Source organism: Gopherus flavomarginatus, unplaced genomic scaffold, assembly GCF_025201925.1.
Source record: "Gopherus flavomarginatus isolate rGopFla2 unplaced genomic scaffold, rGopFla2.mat.asm U_1b, whole genome shotgun sequence".
Taxonomy (NCBI): domain Eukaryota; kingdom Metazoa; phylum Chordata; order Testudines; family Testudinidae; genus Gopherus; species Gopherus flavomarginatus.
The window spans coordinates 547663-564623 of record NW_026114618.1 but is presented as its reverse complement, the minus strand read 5'-3'; the positions used below and the strand labels follow the sequence as shown (position 1 = coordinate 564623).

General features: G+C 46.0%; 1 protein-coding gene across 1 annotated transcript in view; it reads left to right on the top strand.

The window, feature by feature from the left end:
- Positions 1 to 3786: 3786 nt before the first annotated feature.
- LOC127041920 (zinc finger protein 34-like) overlaps positions 3787 to 16961 on the top strand; it is a 143024-nt gene continuing 129849 nt past the window's right edge. Inside the window, exons 1-2 of the mRNA XM_050935684.1 lie at positions 3787 to 3867; positions 10430 to 10556. Coding sequence (XP_050791641.1) covers positions 3802 to 3867; positions 10430 to 10556 — 193 coding nt within the window. The 5' untranslated portion in view covers positions 3787 to 3801. The remainder of the gene's footprint in view (positions 3868 to 10429; positions 10557 to 16961) is intronic.

The window sequence follows — 16961 nt, the reverse complement described above, 5'->3', positions numbered from 1 at the left end:
AGCCACAGTTTGTCACTCCAGGCCAATGGAGGCAGTGGGAAGTGGCAGGCAGCACATCCTTCAACCTGCGCCGCTTCCTGCATCCCCCATTGGCCTGCGATGGCCGACCACGTCTAATGGGAGCTGCAATTGGCCGACCCGTGGACGTGGCAGGGAAAGAAACTGGCCCGGCCCACCAGGGTATGTGGATTGGAGTTTCCACCAAGGTCCTTTAAGTGTTTCTTGATTGGGCACTTGATTTGCAAATTCCTTTCTGAAGAAGCTGACCTAATGCTTTACTAAGGCTACTTCAGAATGAAAACACATTGATGTACAAGAACGTAGCCAATATTCATAACTTTGACTGCAAAAATGATGCACCCATACAGGTAGTATCATCATCATCATCAAATTATAACCTTTTCATAGACCCCTTACACGACAACCTTTGTACAATATTTACTGCAAATATCTAACAGTGGTTGCACCAATGAACTATACAGTCACAGGTTATATTAATAACATCATAGCCAGGGCTGGTGTAAGGGGGTAGCAAACAGGGCAACTTCCTGGGGCCCCATACCCCCACAAAGCTCCATTGCTTAGGCTTCGGCTTCAGCCCTGGGTTGTGGGGCTCAGTGGCCCAGATTTCAGCCCCATGCGCTGGGACTTCAGCTTTGTGCCCTGGGCCTCAGTGAGTCTAATGCCGACCTTGCTTGGCAGCCCCCTGAAAGCTGCTCATGGTCCCCCAGGAGCCCCAGACTCATGGTTGAGAACCCCTGCCTTATCCCCTGAATCACAGCAATGTTCAGGTTACTGCCAGTCCCAAAGGACCAGTCACTTCCTTAGGTCAGATGACTCTTAGATGTCCCAACAAAGACAACACTTGTAGCCAGTCCTGTCATAACCTGTATTAAGATTTATTTGAAAGGAAATGAGAGTTGTTTACAAAGTTAAAGCAGTGTGACAAAGCTCTGTCCTTGTCTCCATGGGCCCTGCATTTCCTGGTGGATTTCACTAGCCTCAGAGGCTCACTGTGACCCTTCACGTAGCCCTTCTCTGTAGGGACAGGTATCACAGCCCACTGAGCCATTTTCATCGTAAGCCAGCAAGGGAGGGGAGGCAAAGCTACCCTCCCTTGCAAAGTCCCTGTTGTCTCCCAGTCTCAGTGATTAATCCAGGGAGCAAAGTGGGGAGCTCAGGACCCCCCTCTACTCTAGGCTCCAGCCCAGGGACCCTAATAGTATCAGCTGTGGTATCTGACCTTTTAGAAACAGGACACATACAATTCCCTGTTCTACTTCCCCACAGCAGCCCCCACTTCCTCAGGCTTCACTTCACCCTTACCTCAGGGCTGGCTTCCTTCCTTGGGCCTGGTCTGGTGTGTGCTGCTCAGTCACTCCCACAGTGCACACCCATCTGCCTAACTGGGAGGTCTTTAACTAGTTTCAGCCAGCCCCTGATTGGCTTCAGGTGTCTCAATCAACCTAGCTATCTCCACGGCTTTCTGGAAGGATATTAATTGGCCTCAGGTGTCTTGATTAACCTGGAGCAACTGTCATTTGGTTACCATGGTAACAGGAATTTATTTAGCCTGGGGCTAATGTACCTGTTATCACTACTTTCCTATAGCCATCTGGCCTTGCCCTGTCACAGCAGCTAATCATCCAGATGCAGACAAGTTACAGTCTTAAATTTCGAAAGATAATAGAAGCTTCTATAATAAGCAAGCTCTACATATTCTTTAGGACTAACCTCAGCTAATCAGCTGGGGATCTCATGCTTATGCCTAAAAACTTTGCCCCCCAGAGTCAAAGAATCAGTTCCTTCTGTATGGGTTTTTTCATCCTCTTCCTGCCATGTGCTCTGAACTGCAGACTCAGCTAATGGGAAGTCAAGAGCACAACAACCACCTTATGTCTTCTTTAACATCCCATAATAGTCTCTCTGGTGTTGATGGACCTTTCCTGCCAGGCAGGGTGTAATGCATTCGGCTGCCAGTCAGCACTTCACATAGGTAAAGTCTCTCTCCTGTCTGGTGATTTACAGAGCCACAGAGGCTCACAATGCAGCTAGTCAGATATTAACCCAGGCAGCAACTCAATAAAGCGTTCAATAAAGTCTAAACATGTTCTTATAATCCTAATATCTAATACTAACACAGGTGAGTCAGACTGATTCCAGCTATGCGTTTGTCGCTGTTCAATGAAGACATGGGGGTTTTTGCAAGAGCTAACACCTCATCTGCCAGTGTCACAGGCAGGATGGACAGGGATAGTGTCTCTAGCCTCTGTTTGCCAGAAGCGGGGAATGGGTGACGAGGTGAATCATTTGATGATTATCTGTTCTGTTCATTCTCTCTGAAGCACCTGGCATTGGCCACTGAGCTAGATGGACGATTGCTCTGATGCAGTGGGCAGCTCTTATGTTCTTATGTTCACAGTCTCTGTCAGGAGTATCTACTCATTTGGACTCACTGGGGAGCCACAGAAGGAAACAAGATGTGCTGAGGCAAGAAGGCCCAGTCTCAGAGCTCCCAGGGTCACACTTCCCAAAGGCTAAAACTAGGCCCAGCCCATGAAAGGGGCACTGCCAGGAGAGACTGTATAAAGGCTGGAGCATCAAACAGCTTTGTAAACCTGAGAGAGCTGCCTTGGGAACAGTGACAGGGAGAATCCCCCAATGACTCCATTGATTCTGCTCTTCTCTGGCCTTTGGTTCTTTGAATCATAGAACTGGAAGGGGCCTCGAGAGGTCATCTAGGCCAGTCCCCTGTACTCAAGGATTCAGTATTATCTAGACAATCACTGACAGGTGTTTGTCTAACCCGCTCTTTAAAATCCCCCAATGATGGAGATTCCACAGCCTCCCTAGGCAATTTATTCCAGTGCTTAACCACTCTGACAGGGAGTTTTTTTCCCCTAATCTCCATCCTAAACCGCCCTTGCTGCAATTTAAATCCATTGCTTCTTGTCCTATCCTCAGAGGTTAAGAAGAAGAATTTTTCTCCGGCATCTTTATAACAACCTTTTATGTACTTGAAAACTGTGATCGTGTCCCCTCTGAGTCTTCCCCAGTTTTTTCAATCTTCCCTCATAGGTCATGTTTTCTAGCTCTTTAATTATTTTTGTTGCTCTTCTCTGGACTTTCTCTAATTTTTCCACATCTTTCTTGAAATGTGGCCCCAGAACTGGACACACTACTCCAGTTGAGACCTAATCTGCGTGGAGTAGAGCAGAAGAATTTCTTCTCGTGTCTTGCTTACAATACTGCTGCTAATACATCCCAAAATGATACTTGCTTTTTTGCAATACTGTTGACTCCTATTTAGCTTGTGATCCACTCTGACCCCCAGATCCCTTTCCACAGCACTCCTTCCTAGGCAGTTATTTCCCATTTTGTATGTGTGCAACTGATTGATCCTTCCTAAATGAAGTACTTTGGATTTGTCGTTTTTGAATTTCATCCTATTTACTTCAGACCATTTCTCCAGTTTGTCCAGATGATTTTGAATTTCAGTTCTATCCTCCAAAGTCCTTGCAACCCCTCCCAGCTTGGTATCGCCCGCAAACTTGATAAGTGTAACAGAGAGACCCTGCTGCTGGGAGGGTTTCACCATGTGTCAGAGGGTTACACCCTGGTAGGAGGGGGCTAGGCCTGTACTGGAATAAGGTCACTCTGTGCTTCACAGTGTGGCAGAACCTAGAATGTGCATTAGCAGGGGAAAATGCTGAGGGGAATCGACATGTGGAAAGGAGAGAAACCCTGTCTGAATTCTCTTACATTGCCCTTCTCCCCCTGGCAGGCTACAGATTAACGTCCATGTTTTGCTCCAGATCATCCCATCCTCCCAGGGGGAAGGAAATGGCTTCTATGGAGCTGGCTCAGGTAGGGGATTCTCAGGGAGCTGGTGGTGGGATCTGCTTGGAGGGAGAGAAGCAGTAAATGTGTAGAAGGGTGGGAGCCGGTGATGAGCTGCCAAAATATTAACAACAGGTTCCCTCCTCCTCACCTCACGAGGGAGTCATGCCCCATCCAACCCCCCCATGCTCCTTCACACCCCCCGGGGACCCCTGACCCATCCTTCCCCATTCCCTGTCCCCTGACTGCCTCCCACCACCTCATCCAACTCCTGGTCCTTCCTGACTGCCCCCGGGACCCTTGCCCCAATTCAATCCCCTTATTCCCTGCCCTCTGACCGCCCCGACCCCTATCCACCCCCCCACAACCCACCGAACACCCCCTCCCTGCCCCCTTAGCACACTGCCTGGGGACAGGACCGGGTCTGCTCTGCTGGGACCGCGACTGGCGCCGCAGGACCCGACTCCCCAAGCTGGGCTGGAGCTACTTGGCCGGGACTGGTGCTGCAGGGCCCAAGCTGGACTGGGTCGGAGCCGCTCAGTCGGGACCAGCCCAAGCCAGGGATGCTTGGCCGCGACCTGGCTGGGGTGCTCTGCTGGGGCCAGAGGGAGCTGCTTGGATGGAGCCAGACTGAGCCACGCACGCCATTTCCCGCCCCCTGGCCTGGCTTACCTGCCTGCTGCTTGTTTCAGGCTTCTGTGAACATCTGATTCGCGGAAAGCAGGGGATGGGGAGGAAAAGGAGGGCAGAGCGTTCAGAGGAGAGGGGGAGGTGAGCTGGGGCCGGGGGCCGGGTGGACACCTGCCCGAGCCTTTGTTAAATTTAAAAGCTTTTTTAGAACCGGTTGTCCTGGAACAACCAGTTCTAAAAAGGCTTCTAAATTTAACAACCAGTTCATACGACCCGGCTGGAGCTCACCACTGGTCGAAGCTGCTAGAGGTGGTGGGAGGCAGAAAATATCTTGGGTGGAGAAAGGGAAGGGACAGGATGTGACAAACCTGCTGAGACTTGTGTACTCTAGGGTGTGATGAGTTGTCACTCCAGGGTGCAGTCTGGGGGGCTTCTGGGAACCGCTGTGACCTCTAACCCTCAAGCTGGGCTGGCCCTTCTCACGTGCTTTGCTGGAGATTTCACCAGCCTCTCCAGGGCCTGTTATCACCCAACACGACAGCAGGTGGCGCCATGCAGCCAACTAAGCTACCTGAGTGCTTTACCTAAGCCACTCAAGGAGAGAGAGACGACAGCAGCCAATTTCCCAGTGATAAGCGTTAGCAAACAGATCAAAGCAGATTACTTAGCAAATAATCAAAAGCTCAAACCAAACCTAACATAGTAGATGGCTAGAATTTGAATTAGCAATTTCTCACCCTGACTGATGCTGCAAGCAGTCCACCAGGTTTCCATACACAAGCTAGAAATCCCTTTACCCTGGAACCAGCACTTCCCCCAGTTCAGTCTTTGTTTCTCAGGTGCTTCCAGGAGTTCTCTTGTGTGGGGAATGAGGCCAAGAGCTGATGTCACAACCCACCTTATGTAGCTTTTCCATATGGCAGGAACCCTTTGTTCTAAACTCAGTTCTCTGTCCAGTTTGTGGAAAAATACAGGTACCAAAATGAAGTTCATTGTCTTGTGGTCTGGTCATATGTCTTTGTTGCTGAGCCATCAGCACTATCTGGCTTCTTCATTGTTGTACCTGAAAGGCTCGTTGTGGCTGTTACCCAGAGTAAGCACATTTGAAAGACAGATACAGAGTCAATATCCATAACTTCAGATACAAACATGATCCATGCACACAGGTAGCATAATCATATTCAGCAAATCACAACTTTTCCAGTGACACCGCATATGACTCATCTTGTACAAAATGCCTCATGTCCTAATCATATTATAATCCTGCCACTATCTTGAATATGGGCTGTAGTGTCAGTTAGGTCCTAATTTCAAGGCACAGGTGTTGGGAATGAAACTTCCCCTCTTTGTGGAACAGGAAATAACCCTCCAGCCAGGGCTGGGAAAACTTCCCTGTCTCCCAGTGATGGAGCCCGAACCTACTGACACTTCATTAGTTACCCCCGCCCCCAGTCTTTGTGACAACTGCAAACGTTATCAGTGATGATTTTATATTCTCTTCCAGGTAATTGATAAGAATGTTAAATAGCACAGGACTGAGATCCAATCTTTGTGGGAACCCACTAGAAAGAAATCCAGTCGAGCATGGTTCCCTATTTAAAATCCCAGTTTTTAATATATTTAATATATGCCATGTGTATTTTGTATCTTTCTGGCCAAAATATTGTGCTGAACCTGTTAGACCCCCAAGTTGGGCCCCAGGGCCAGACAGCAGGTGCTCCGGCCTCCACCCCCCAACGGAATTTTCCCCCAGCCCCCAGAACTGCCACTGATCACATAGCTGCTCAGAAAGCAGAACTTGTAACAGGAAACAGCACCTTGCGGTCGGCCGACCTGAGGAGGGGAAGTTCCCCTCAAGACGGTTGCTTCCTGGGTAGAGATGCTGGGGGCCGATTGCCTCCCTTGTATGGGCATGAGCCACTCGCGACCCTGCAATTGGCTTATTATAAATTATGACGAAAAATTCGTTATATATTGTTGGCCCCCTCCCGGAGACGGGGAGAGAGAAATCGAATTCCCGTCGAACCGTATCCAGGCTTGATCAACCTGAAGCTCTCTCTCCTGGCTCACGTGTTCCCTGGAGCCTGACTGCTTGCCGGCCGTAATGAAACTTTTGTGGTTTGTATGTGTAAGTAGAAATAGCTGTTAAGGATATCTGTATATCTGTGCTCCTAGATAAGAGGCAAAGACTGATTCCAGCCGCCCCAAGGCTCCTGCTAGGGGAAACCCGTTGACCAGGAAACCTTGAACGCAAGGGGGACCAGTTGAGCCTCGCAATTTGTGCTTAGTAAGATTAGTTGCTGCATTTATGATTACTAATAGTACCAATATCACTTTTACTAACCCCTGGGACGACCTGAATAATTACTGGGACTTAGAAAAATACCAGGGCCAGCTTCTATTTGTAATTGTAGTGTTTGTGTTATTTGTTCTAGTATTATATTGTAAGCCCAAGTTGTAACTAATTGTGTGGTCCCTTATCCTTATCTGTGACTCATTTAATAAATCCTCAATCTTTAACACTACGACTGATTGCTTGTGTTATCCCCGTCACTACCCTTGGGCACTTGTCACCCCCCCCAGGGCATCCAGTGATCGAACCTCCGCCCTATTCCAACGCTCATTACCCGGTAGATAACGGGCACCTGGTGGCCATATCGGTGGAGCGAGGGGCGAGAGCAATCTGTAATCAACAGAACCAACTCATGGCTACGTATGTTACATCAGTACTATTAGCTGCAACCAAACTTTTGATCTCATCCAATAAGGATGTCCAGTTAGTTTGATAGGATCTATTGTGTCTAAACCTTTTTAATGGGTACTAATTATATTACCCTTCTTTCTTTATTAATGAAATCCAGTATCGGCTGCTCCATTCTCTTGCCCAGTATCGATTTCAGACTGACACACTTGTAATTAGCTGCGTCATCTCTTTTATACTTTTTAAATATTGGAATAAAGCTAACGCTGTGCCAGTCTTCTGAAATTTCCCAAGCAGATTCATAGATTCATAGATTCTAGGGTCAGAAGGGACCAATGTGATCTAGTCCGACCCCCTGCACAAAGCAGGCCACAGAACCCTACCCATCCACTTCTATAACAAACCCTTAACCTATGACTGAGTTACTGAAGTCTTCAAATTGTAGTTTGAAGACCTCAGGCTGCAGAGAATCCACCAGCAAGTGACCCATGCCCAACGCTGCAGGGGAAGGTGAAAAACCTCCAGGGCCTCTGCCAATCTGCCCCAGAGGAAAATTCTTTCCAGAACCCCAAATATGGCAATCAGCTAAACCCTGAGCATGTGGGCAAGACTCACCAACCAGCACTCAAAAAAGAATTCTCTGCAGTAACTCAGATCCCATCCCATCCAACATCCCATCATCAACCACTGGGCATACTTATCTGCCGATAATCAAAGATCAGTTGCCAAAATTAGGCACTCCCATCATACCATCGCTTCCATAAACTTATCAAGCTTAATCTTAAAGCCAGATATGTCTTTTGCCCCCACTACTCCCCTTGGAAGGCTGTTCCAGAACTTCACTCCTCTAATGGTTAGAAACCTTCGTCTAATTTCAAGTCTAAACTTCCTAGAGTCCAATTTATACCCATTCGTTCTTGTATCTACATTGGTACTAATCTTAAATAATTCCTCACCCTCCCTAATATTAATCCCTCTGATATATTTATAAAGAGCAAGCATATCCCCCCTCAGCCTTCTTTTGGCTAGACTAAACAAGCCAAGCTCTTTGAGTCTCCTTTCATAAGGCAAGTTTTCCATTCCTCGGATCATCCTAGTAGCCCGTCTCTGAACCTGTTCCAGTTTGAATTCATCCTTCTTAAACATGGGAGACCAGAACTGCACACAGTATTCCAGGTGGGGTCTCACCAGCGCCTTATATAACGGTACTAACACCTCCTTATCTTTGCTGGAAATACCTCGCCTGATGCATCCTAAAACCGCATTAGCTTTTTTAACGGCTATATCACATTGGCGGCTCATAGTCATCCTGTGATCTACCAATACCCCAAGGTCCTTCTCCTCCTCTGTTGCTTCCAACTGATGTGTCCCCAATGTATATCTAAAGTTCTTATTATTAATCCCTAAGTGCATGACCTTGCACTTTTCACTATTAAATTTCATCCTATTACTATTACTCCAGTTTACAAAGTCATCCAGATCTTCCTGTATGATATCCTGGTCCTTCTCTGTGTTAGCAATACCTCCCAGCCTTGTGTTATCCACAAACTTTATTAGCACATTCCCGCTTTTTGTGCCAAGGTCAGTAACAAAAAGATTGGTCCCAGAACCGATCCTTGAGGAACTCCACTAGTAACCTCCTTCCAGCCTGACAGTTCACCCTTCAGTATGACCCGTTGTAGTCTCCCCTTTAACCAGTTCCTTATCCACCTTTCAATTTTCATATTGATCCCCAACTTTTCCAATTTGACTAATAATTCCGCATGTGGAACCGTGTCAAATGCCTTACTGAAATCAAGGTAAATTAGGTCTACTGCATTTCCTTTGTCTAAAAGGTCTGTCACTTCTCAAAGAAGGAGATCAGGTTGGTTTGGCATGATCTACCTTTAGTAAAATACATGTTGTACTTTGTCCCAATTACCATTGACCTCAATGTCCTTAACTACTTTCTCCTTCAAAATTTTTTCCAAGACCTTACATACTACAGATGTTAAACTAACAGGCCTATAGTTACTTGGATCACTCTTTTCCCCTTTCTTAAAGATAGGAACTATGTTAGCAATTCTCCAGTCATACGGTACAACCTCTGAGTTTACCGATTCATTAAAAATTCTCGCTAACGGGCTCGCAATTTCATGCACCAGTTCCTTTAATATTCTCGTATGAAGATTGTCTGGGCCCTCCGATTTTGTCCCATTAAGCTGTTCAAGTATGGCTACTACCTCAGATGTGGTAATATCCACCTCCATATCCTCATTCCCGTTTGTCATCCTTCCATTACCCCTAAGCTCCCCATTAGCCTTATTAAAGACTGAGGCAAAGTATTTATTTAGATATTGGGCCATGCCCAGGTTATCCTTAACCTCCTTTCCATCCTCAGTGTTTAGCGGTCCCACTTCTTCTTTCTTTGTTTTCTTCTTATTTATATGGCTATAGAACCTTTTACTATTGGTTTTAATTCCCTTTGCAAGGTTCAATTCTACTTGACTTTTAGTGTTCCAAGTCCTAATTAAAATCAACATTAACAGTCCACTATGCTCCTCCAGCAGGACTTTCAAAACTCTAGTTATCTGGACCCACTGATTTAAACACATCTGACTTTACTAGCTGCTGTTTAACGTCCTTGTGAGTTACTTTTAGAATGGAAAGACTGTCAGCGTCAACATCTTATGATATGAGTTACATCATCTGTTTGTCTCCAACTCCAGGAGAGAAATATTTATTGAACACTTTTACCTCTTCTGCATGATTGTTGATAATTCTGCCTTTTCCATCTAGTAATTTACCACTACCATTGTTAGGATTAATTTTGTCCTTTTAAAAACTTCCTTCTTATTTTCATTGGTTGATCATTGATTTCTTATAGCTTCCCTTGCCAACTTTCTACAATTCTGACCTTCTAAATTCTATTCTTTACTATTCAGTTCCCCTTTCTTCCATATATTTTATTTGGAGAGTGCTGGGATTCCTACCAGGGAGCCACTAGAAGGGTCCAGAGACAGCCCCATCTCCTATATTAAGCTCTGGCTAGTAGCTATGTGATAAATGTGATGACCCTGCCTCCGTCTGTCAGCTGGGAGACACAAAGTTTCTCTCTTTCTACCCTCTGATGCCTCCTGGCTGCTCTAAGCAAGGTGAGGTGGGACTCTGTTAACATGTGCCTCCCGGAGCTTTCATTTCCCTGGTGCTGCTGTTTCGTGAATAGTGGGGTTGTGAGTGGGGCAGCAGATACTGAGTGTTGGACTCCTTCTCTTTCAGGGGCCGGTGACTTTCGAGGAGGTGACTGTGTATTTCACCAGAAAGGAATGGACTCTGCTGGACCCTGTTCAGAGAGCCCTCTACAGGGATGTCATGCAGGAGAACTATGAGACGGTGACCTCGCTGGGTAAGGAGTTCTGTCCCCTGGGTTATTAGAAGCTGTGGGGTCTCTAAGGAACCTGAGCAATAATAACTTTATACCTTTATTCATCATCCAAGTTTTAACAAGTTTCTTTGTCCCCCTTTTTTTCCTTATCTTCCATACACTAGGAGGCAGCAGGGAGGGAGGAGGTAAAGAGAGACGAGGAGGGAACACAAGAAACTCCCAAGGCCCCGGGAGGTGGTGCCAGCTGCGAGTAATGGGAAGAAGGAGAGGGGAATATGGAGGAAGGGCACCCAGGAAGTGGGCTGGGTGGGTCATTGGGAGGGAGGAGAGGTTTGGGGATCTAGAGCTTTGGAGGATGCCAGACCTTTAACCCTGAATCCCTACCCAAACCTCAGGTAAACCCCTGACTTCAGCATAACCACTCTCACAAAGCCTCAACTTAATATAAGGCCCTGAACTGTAGCAAGCTTGGGGTACGTTTACTAAATCGTATCACTAAATCGACCACAGCCAGATCGATCTCAGAGCGTCAGTCGGGCTGTAGGGTTGACCTAACCTTAATAACCCATTTCTTTATGTTCACCTCCTTGCCCCTCCACACATGTTCTAAGCTAATAAGCAATAATCTGATCATGACATCTTACCTCTAGCGAGTATAAAATTGCCCACAAGACGTCAGACTAGGTCATCGATCATAAAATCAGGTCGGGGTCAAGAAGAGTGAGAATTTGGAAAGAGTCTTGTCCCCCCTCTCCCTATCTGCAGCAGCCACAAGCTGTCTTCCCTCCAGGCTCCTTGGATCTTTAAGCCTGTCCCTCCTGAGGTTGCATGGCCCAGTTCTTGTTTCTTACATTCTCCTTTTCCAGAAGAATTAGAGGCTGTTGCTCCTGAATGTTAGCGTTTAATTCCCCAACCTTCTCCTCACACTGGGGAAGTTTAATTCTCCCTCCCATTACACCTGAGTCACTAGATTTCCTAATGCTCCACAATGTGCTTTTGCGATGTCACAGTTCTGGGGGAGCTAAGCCTTTGATCTGCCTCTATAGTGTGCTCAAGGAATGGCCCCTCAGGTATCAGGCCTCTAGCCAGCGCCTCTCTCTGGGTAGGGACCCACATGCGTCTCCTTTTTGACCAGTGTGTGAGGATTGCAGCTTGTCCTCCACTGTGTTTGCTGGACTAACGTCCAGTTCCTGTGCTTTGCTTTCTCTCCAGGGACTGTGAGCACTGTGTGTGAGATAGAGGTGGGAATTTTGGTGATACTTGTATGATGCCAATACACAGTTCAGTTTCCTGCTGTGACTGGTATTGCTCTAATTAGAAGGAGCATGAGACGTGAGGTGTTTTGTCACATAGCTGTCAAGGGGTATTATGAATGGGTCATTAAGGACTGGCTGGGAGTACCCTACATCAATGGAATACCTGACAGAGACAAGGGAATGACTGTGACCCAGGGCTGCCCAGAGGATTCAGGGGGCCTGGGGACTTCGGCGGCGTGTCCCCCTTATCCGCTGTGACACCGCAGAGCGTTTACCCTGTGTCCCTCTTTCCCTCTCTGACACTACAGAGCATTTACCCTGTGTCCCCATTCCCTGTTCCTGTTCCCCTTCCTGTTTGACTCAGTTTATGTAGTAATATTCTCATACCTCGTACCTTTGCTTAACCAGTCATTGTACTGAAATTTAATTAACCAGTCCTAACACATTGAAACATAATTCTCTAACCGATTGTATCCCACTACCCTAATTAACTTACACCTAGCAAAATTAATTATACAGCGGACAAAAACAATTAGAGAACCAGACTGATTAACATTGTAAAAGTGGTGGCCATAAAGATAAAAGAATACAAAAATGAGGGTTTCACAACCACAAGCATTGAGAAGTCATTTCTTGCCAAACAGGCTGCTATCAGACTAAGTTTTCTTTAACCATCTTAAGATCTGTTTCTTTATCTGGTGGTGATGGGCACTATCAGGACAGGATCATCTTCCTAACAGCCCAATAGCACCTTAGTTCAGTGTGATTGGTTTGGGATGTGAGGATGTGGCCCTTTGCTTCCCAGCTTATGGCTGTCCCTGCTGCTTAGCCAAAGGCCTTAGCCTAAGGACAAGGCCTCAGACTGTCATGGTAAGAGAAGGCCCTTACAAATACAGACAGTGATTTTGATTCTTTGTTTTCATACTCCTGTAAGTAGCTAAGTGATAAAAATACACCTAAGTTCTTAAACTATAGACTTTACAGGCAGGTCTGAATATGTCTGTTCTAATAGTGGGTTCTATACCTTCCCCCATTCTGTGTCTTTCTTGTATATTTATACTGTAAATTCTTCAGGGCATGGGCCCCTCTACTATTCTGTGCATTTGTACTTGTCCTCTCACAATGGGGACCCACTTTTATTTGCTCCTTAGCACTAAGGTAATGAATATGATTTATAATCATAATAACTCTCCTGCCACTTTGAGCCAAGGAAGCTGGCCTTGGGATGTTACTGCTTAACAATGAGCTGGGGGTTAAAACCATGGACTGTTCTTTGTGACAAGTATCCCACAAATTCCACTGAACTTCTTTTCCTGCAGTAGGGTTTCCAGTTTCCAAATCTGATGTGATCTCACAGCTGGAACGAGGGGAAGAGCTGTGGGTCCCAGACCTCCAGCGCTCTGAGAAAGAAGTACTTCCAAGAGCTGCCTGCGCAGGTGAGGACTTGGTTAAACCAACTCAACAACTGTGTGGGAATTCAGGAAACATTTGGAATGCCCTACAAAGACCCTGTGAGCTCTCAAAGTTCAAGATTGTTCCCTGCAGATGTGGAATCATTATGGCAGATGTGACTCATCTTCCCTCCTATTCTGACTGACAACTGGCAGCAGGTTGTTCCCCGATCTCACTTTGCCCTGAGTGTTCTCATGAGATGCAGACCAAAACTGATCCCTTCCTCTCTCCTCTGGGGAAGGTTTTGGGGAAGGTCAGCTCCTGATAGGTTTGATCTCTCCCACACATATTTTGGATTGTTCATCCCTTTTTCCATTCCTCTCTCTGAGATTTTCTTTCTTTCTGGTGCAGGTAGTGATCTATGTCTGGATTCTCTCTGTCTCCCATCAGGTGATGGGATGGTGAGTCAGAATGAGGAGGAGAAACCCCATCAGGAAGATGCTGAGCAAGGAGAACCACATGGAACTTTATCAGGAAGATCCAAAGGGAATGTTTCCAGGAGTTATGCACTCTCAGAAAAAACAAAAGCCTGTGAGACTCAGGGGAGGCCAGAGGGAACCATTAGTAGCCTCTCAGACCTTATAACAAGCGACAGAATCAACTTGGAAGGGACACGCTACACATGCCATGAGTGTGGGAAAAGCTTCAATCGGAGCTCACACCTTATTAGACATCAGACAATCCACACAGAAGAGACGCCCTACACATGCGCTGAGTGGGAAAAGCTTCTATCACCGCTCAGACCTTATCACACATCGAAGAATCCACACAGGAGAAAGGCCCTACACGTGCTCTGAGTGTGGGAAAAGCTTCACTTGGAGCTCAAACCTTATCAGACATAGGAAAATCCACGAGTGAGAAACCTTATGGATGCTCTGAGTCTGGGAAATGTTTCTTTAATCGTTCAGGCCTCATCGTACATCAGAGAATCCACACAGGGGAGAAGCCCTACACATGCTCAGAGTGTGGGAAAAGCTTTAGTCAGCACTCAGAGTTTACCAGACATCAGACAATCCACACAGGGGAGACACTGTACACGTTCTCTGAGTGTGGGAAAAGCTTCAGGCACAGCTCAAACGTTGTCTCACATAGGAGAATCCACATGGGGGAGAGTGCGGGAAAAGCTCTGAGTGCGGGAAAAGCTTCAATCAGTGCTCAAGGCTCATTAGACATCAGAAAATCCACATGAGAGAGAATTGTAATAAATCCCTTGACTAGAGTTAGCAAATATGAATTATTATTTTTTTTGGTCAATTCCCACATAGTGATTTTTGCACCATCTTCACCGTGGTCTCTCAGCTCCACCAGATAAGTTGCCTGCTTCTGCCTTTTGCAGCTCATCCTTCTTTAGGGTCAGTCCTATGATCTTTTCTATCAACTCCTTTCCTTTTGAATCATAGGAGTGTGTATCCCTCCAGCCAGGAATGTTCATCAGCTCCAGATGAGGGAGAGAGGTTTGATCCCAACAAGTTACACTGAAGCAAAAACTATCTGTGCCTTCCATCCACTAGGACTGTACATGGCATTGGCTGCTCAAGTTAGTGATCTTGTTGTGAAAAGTTGTAATGCAGATGCAGCCCCAGTGCAGTGGTTGGCATTAGCTTTCCCCTTGACCTGACTTAAACTCCATCACTTTTCCTAGTCTAAACAAACCCTGAGCATCATGGTTATCCTGTTCCCCCATTTCAAAGCCATTGTTAGTCATCGAGTTCTCCCTTTGGGAACAAATTGTTTCATTCCCAGTTCTCTGATGTTGCTTCAGGTTGTGCTGGAGAGCAGATATTTTTATTATCATTTTCCACATTTAAAATATATTGAACTATAACAAAGAGCAGGAACAGGGCAGGGATAGGGAAAAATGTCATTTCACCCATTGTAACAACAGACGTAGTTAGGGTAAGTCAGAAGGAGTCCCTTATTCCCCATCACCATCCCAATCCCCTTGTTGTTCAGTTGGTTAGGTCAATCTTTTTTCTAAAAGTCTGGGAAGAAGATTCCCTAGTAAATGATTTGTAACTCAGCAAAATACCCATGCATTGGGCTCCCAAAGCAGTTCTGGCCAAGGCTCTGCAAGAGGTCGCTCCTGAAGATATCTCCTTCCTAATCAGTTGCATGTTGTCTATTATTTGGGAAATGCAATCCCTAGCTAGGTTGGGGTGGGAAAAATGGAAGTGACGTTTCTGTTCAGCTCATCCTGAGAGATGCTGCAAATGTGTAGAAAATGGAATCTGAGTTGAATGTGATATAGCTGCAGAAAGATACCTATTTTTAATAGAGACCTGACATTTGGTGTCTTACAGGGATTCAAAACCACACCTGAATTTAGTCCCTAGTTTAAATCTGTGCACCAGATTAAAGAAATCAAAGGGCCTATTTGAGGGAGTTTACTTCAGTATTGCTACTGCTATGTTGTGTGGTTGGAGAAAAATTCTACGCCAGACACTTGGAGTAATTTTTTACTTAAGGTCAAAGATTTGATAAGAACTCAAGTAGAAATTACAGGTACTAGTGGTTGATTTTCACCCCTGAGATGGAAGCTGTGGTGACCTGTAGCCCAGGTCAACTATTTTTAGAACTCGTCTCCCTAGTTAAGTGGCATTGGTCACACTCCTAAAGGCGCCATGATTAAATTGGGCACAACTGTCTGTTACCTTTTGGATCCAAAATTTCATGAACCACAGAGAGAAACAGCTGATTCCTTCAGAGCCATTCCATGCCTATGGGTCCCAATCTGGCTGCCTCGTTGGACAAGAAGCACTTCCATGCTGGGCAAATGATGGTAGCCAATGGGGGATGTTAGAAGAAGGAGCAGGCTGACCCAGAGGCCGATCTGAGTGGATGGGCTTCTTTATTGCAGTACTTGTTCCCCTGGACCCAATTGTCCAGTAAGCACTGAATTAGGTCAGCAGTCTCTTTTTTTAGGTTAGTGTGTACACGCCTACATTCATTACAACACCTCAATAACCCTTATTAAGGAATAGAAACACCCACTGTTAGTAAACCCACCTCTGACTATTGCTTATAGCATTACACATACTTTTACCTTGAAAGTACCTTTCTTTGCAACAATTTGTTGCCATAAATCTTTCTTCTCAGCAGTTCCCAGGCGAGGGAGGAAGGGGCTGTGAACAGTTCTCAAGGGAGGCTGGGGAAAGGGCCCTAAGCCCAGGCTGGTTCATGTAGCTGGGAAAGGGAGGGAGGGGAAGATAACATTCCTTTTACTTTCTTCTACGCAAAGGGCATTTTTCTGCAGCCGCATCTTTATTAATCTTTATGAGCAACAGAGAAGGGACTAATCTGGCAACTTACATTTTAAACAAAGAAATACTGAGAAATTTTGCAACTTATATATTAGAAATGAGAATATTGCCTACATGTTCCTTTGTCCACTAATACCATGTGAGCACATTAGCAGCTTATTGTTATACTTAACCCTAAAATATCCCAACAGGGGAATGTATCAGATTCCAAGTTCAGACTGCAGGATACATGAATGCTGAGTCCTGACGCTGTGGCTTTGTGTCTTAGTTTTGCTCTTGAGTCTTATGCATTTGCATCACTTCTCCACCTCCTGCTACTCTGAAAGATTAGAAAGTGTGAAAATGGAGCACAGGTGGGTTTTCTCATGATGCAGCCTTCCCAAGTAGTATAAGACTCCTTCCACCCACGCTCATGCATGGGAGAAGCCCCAGGGAGAAATTAACTCTCAGAAGTGGAA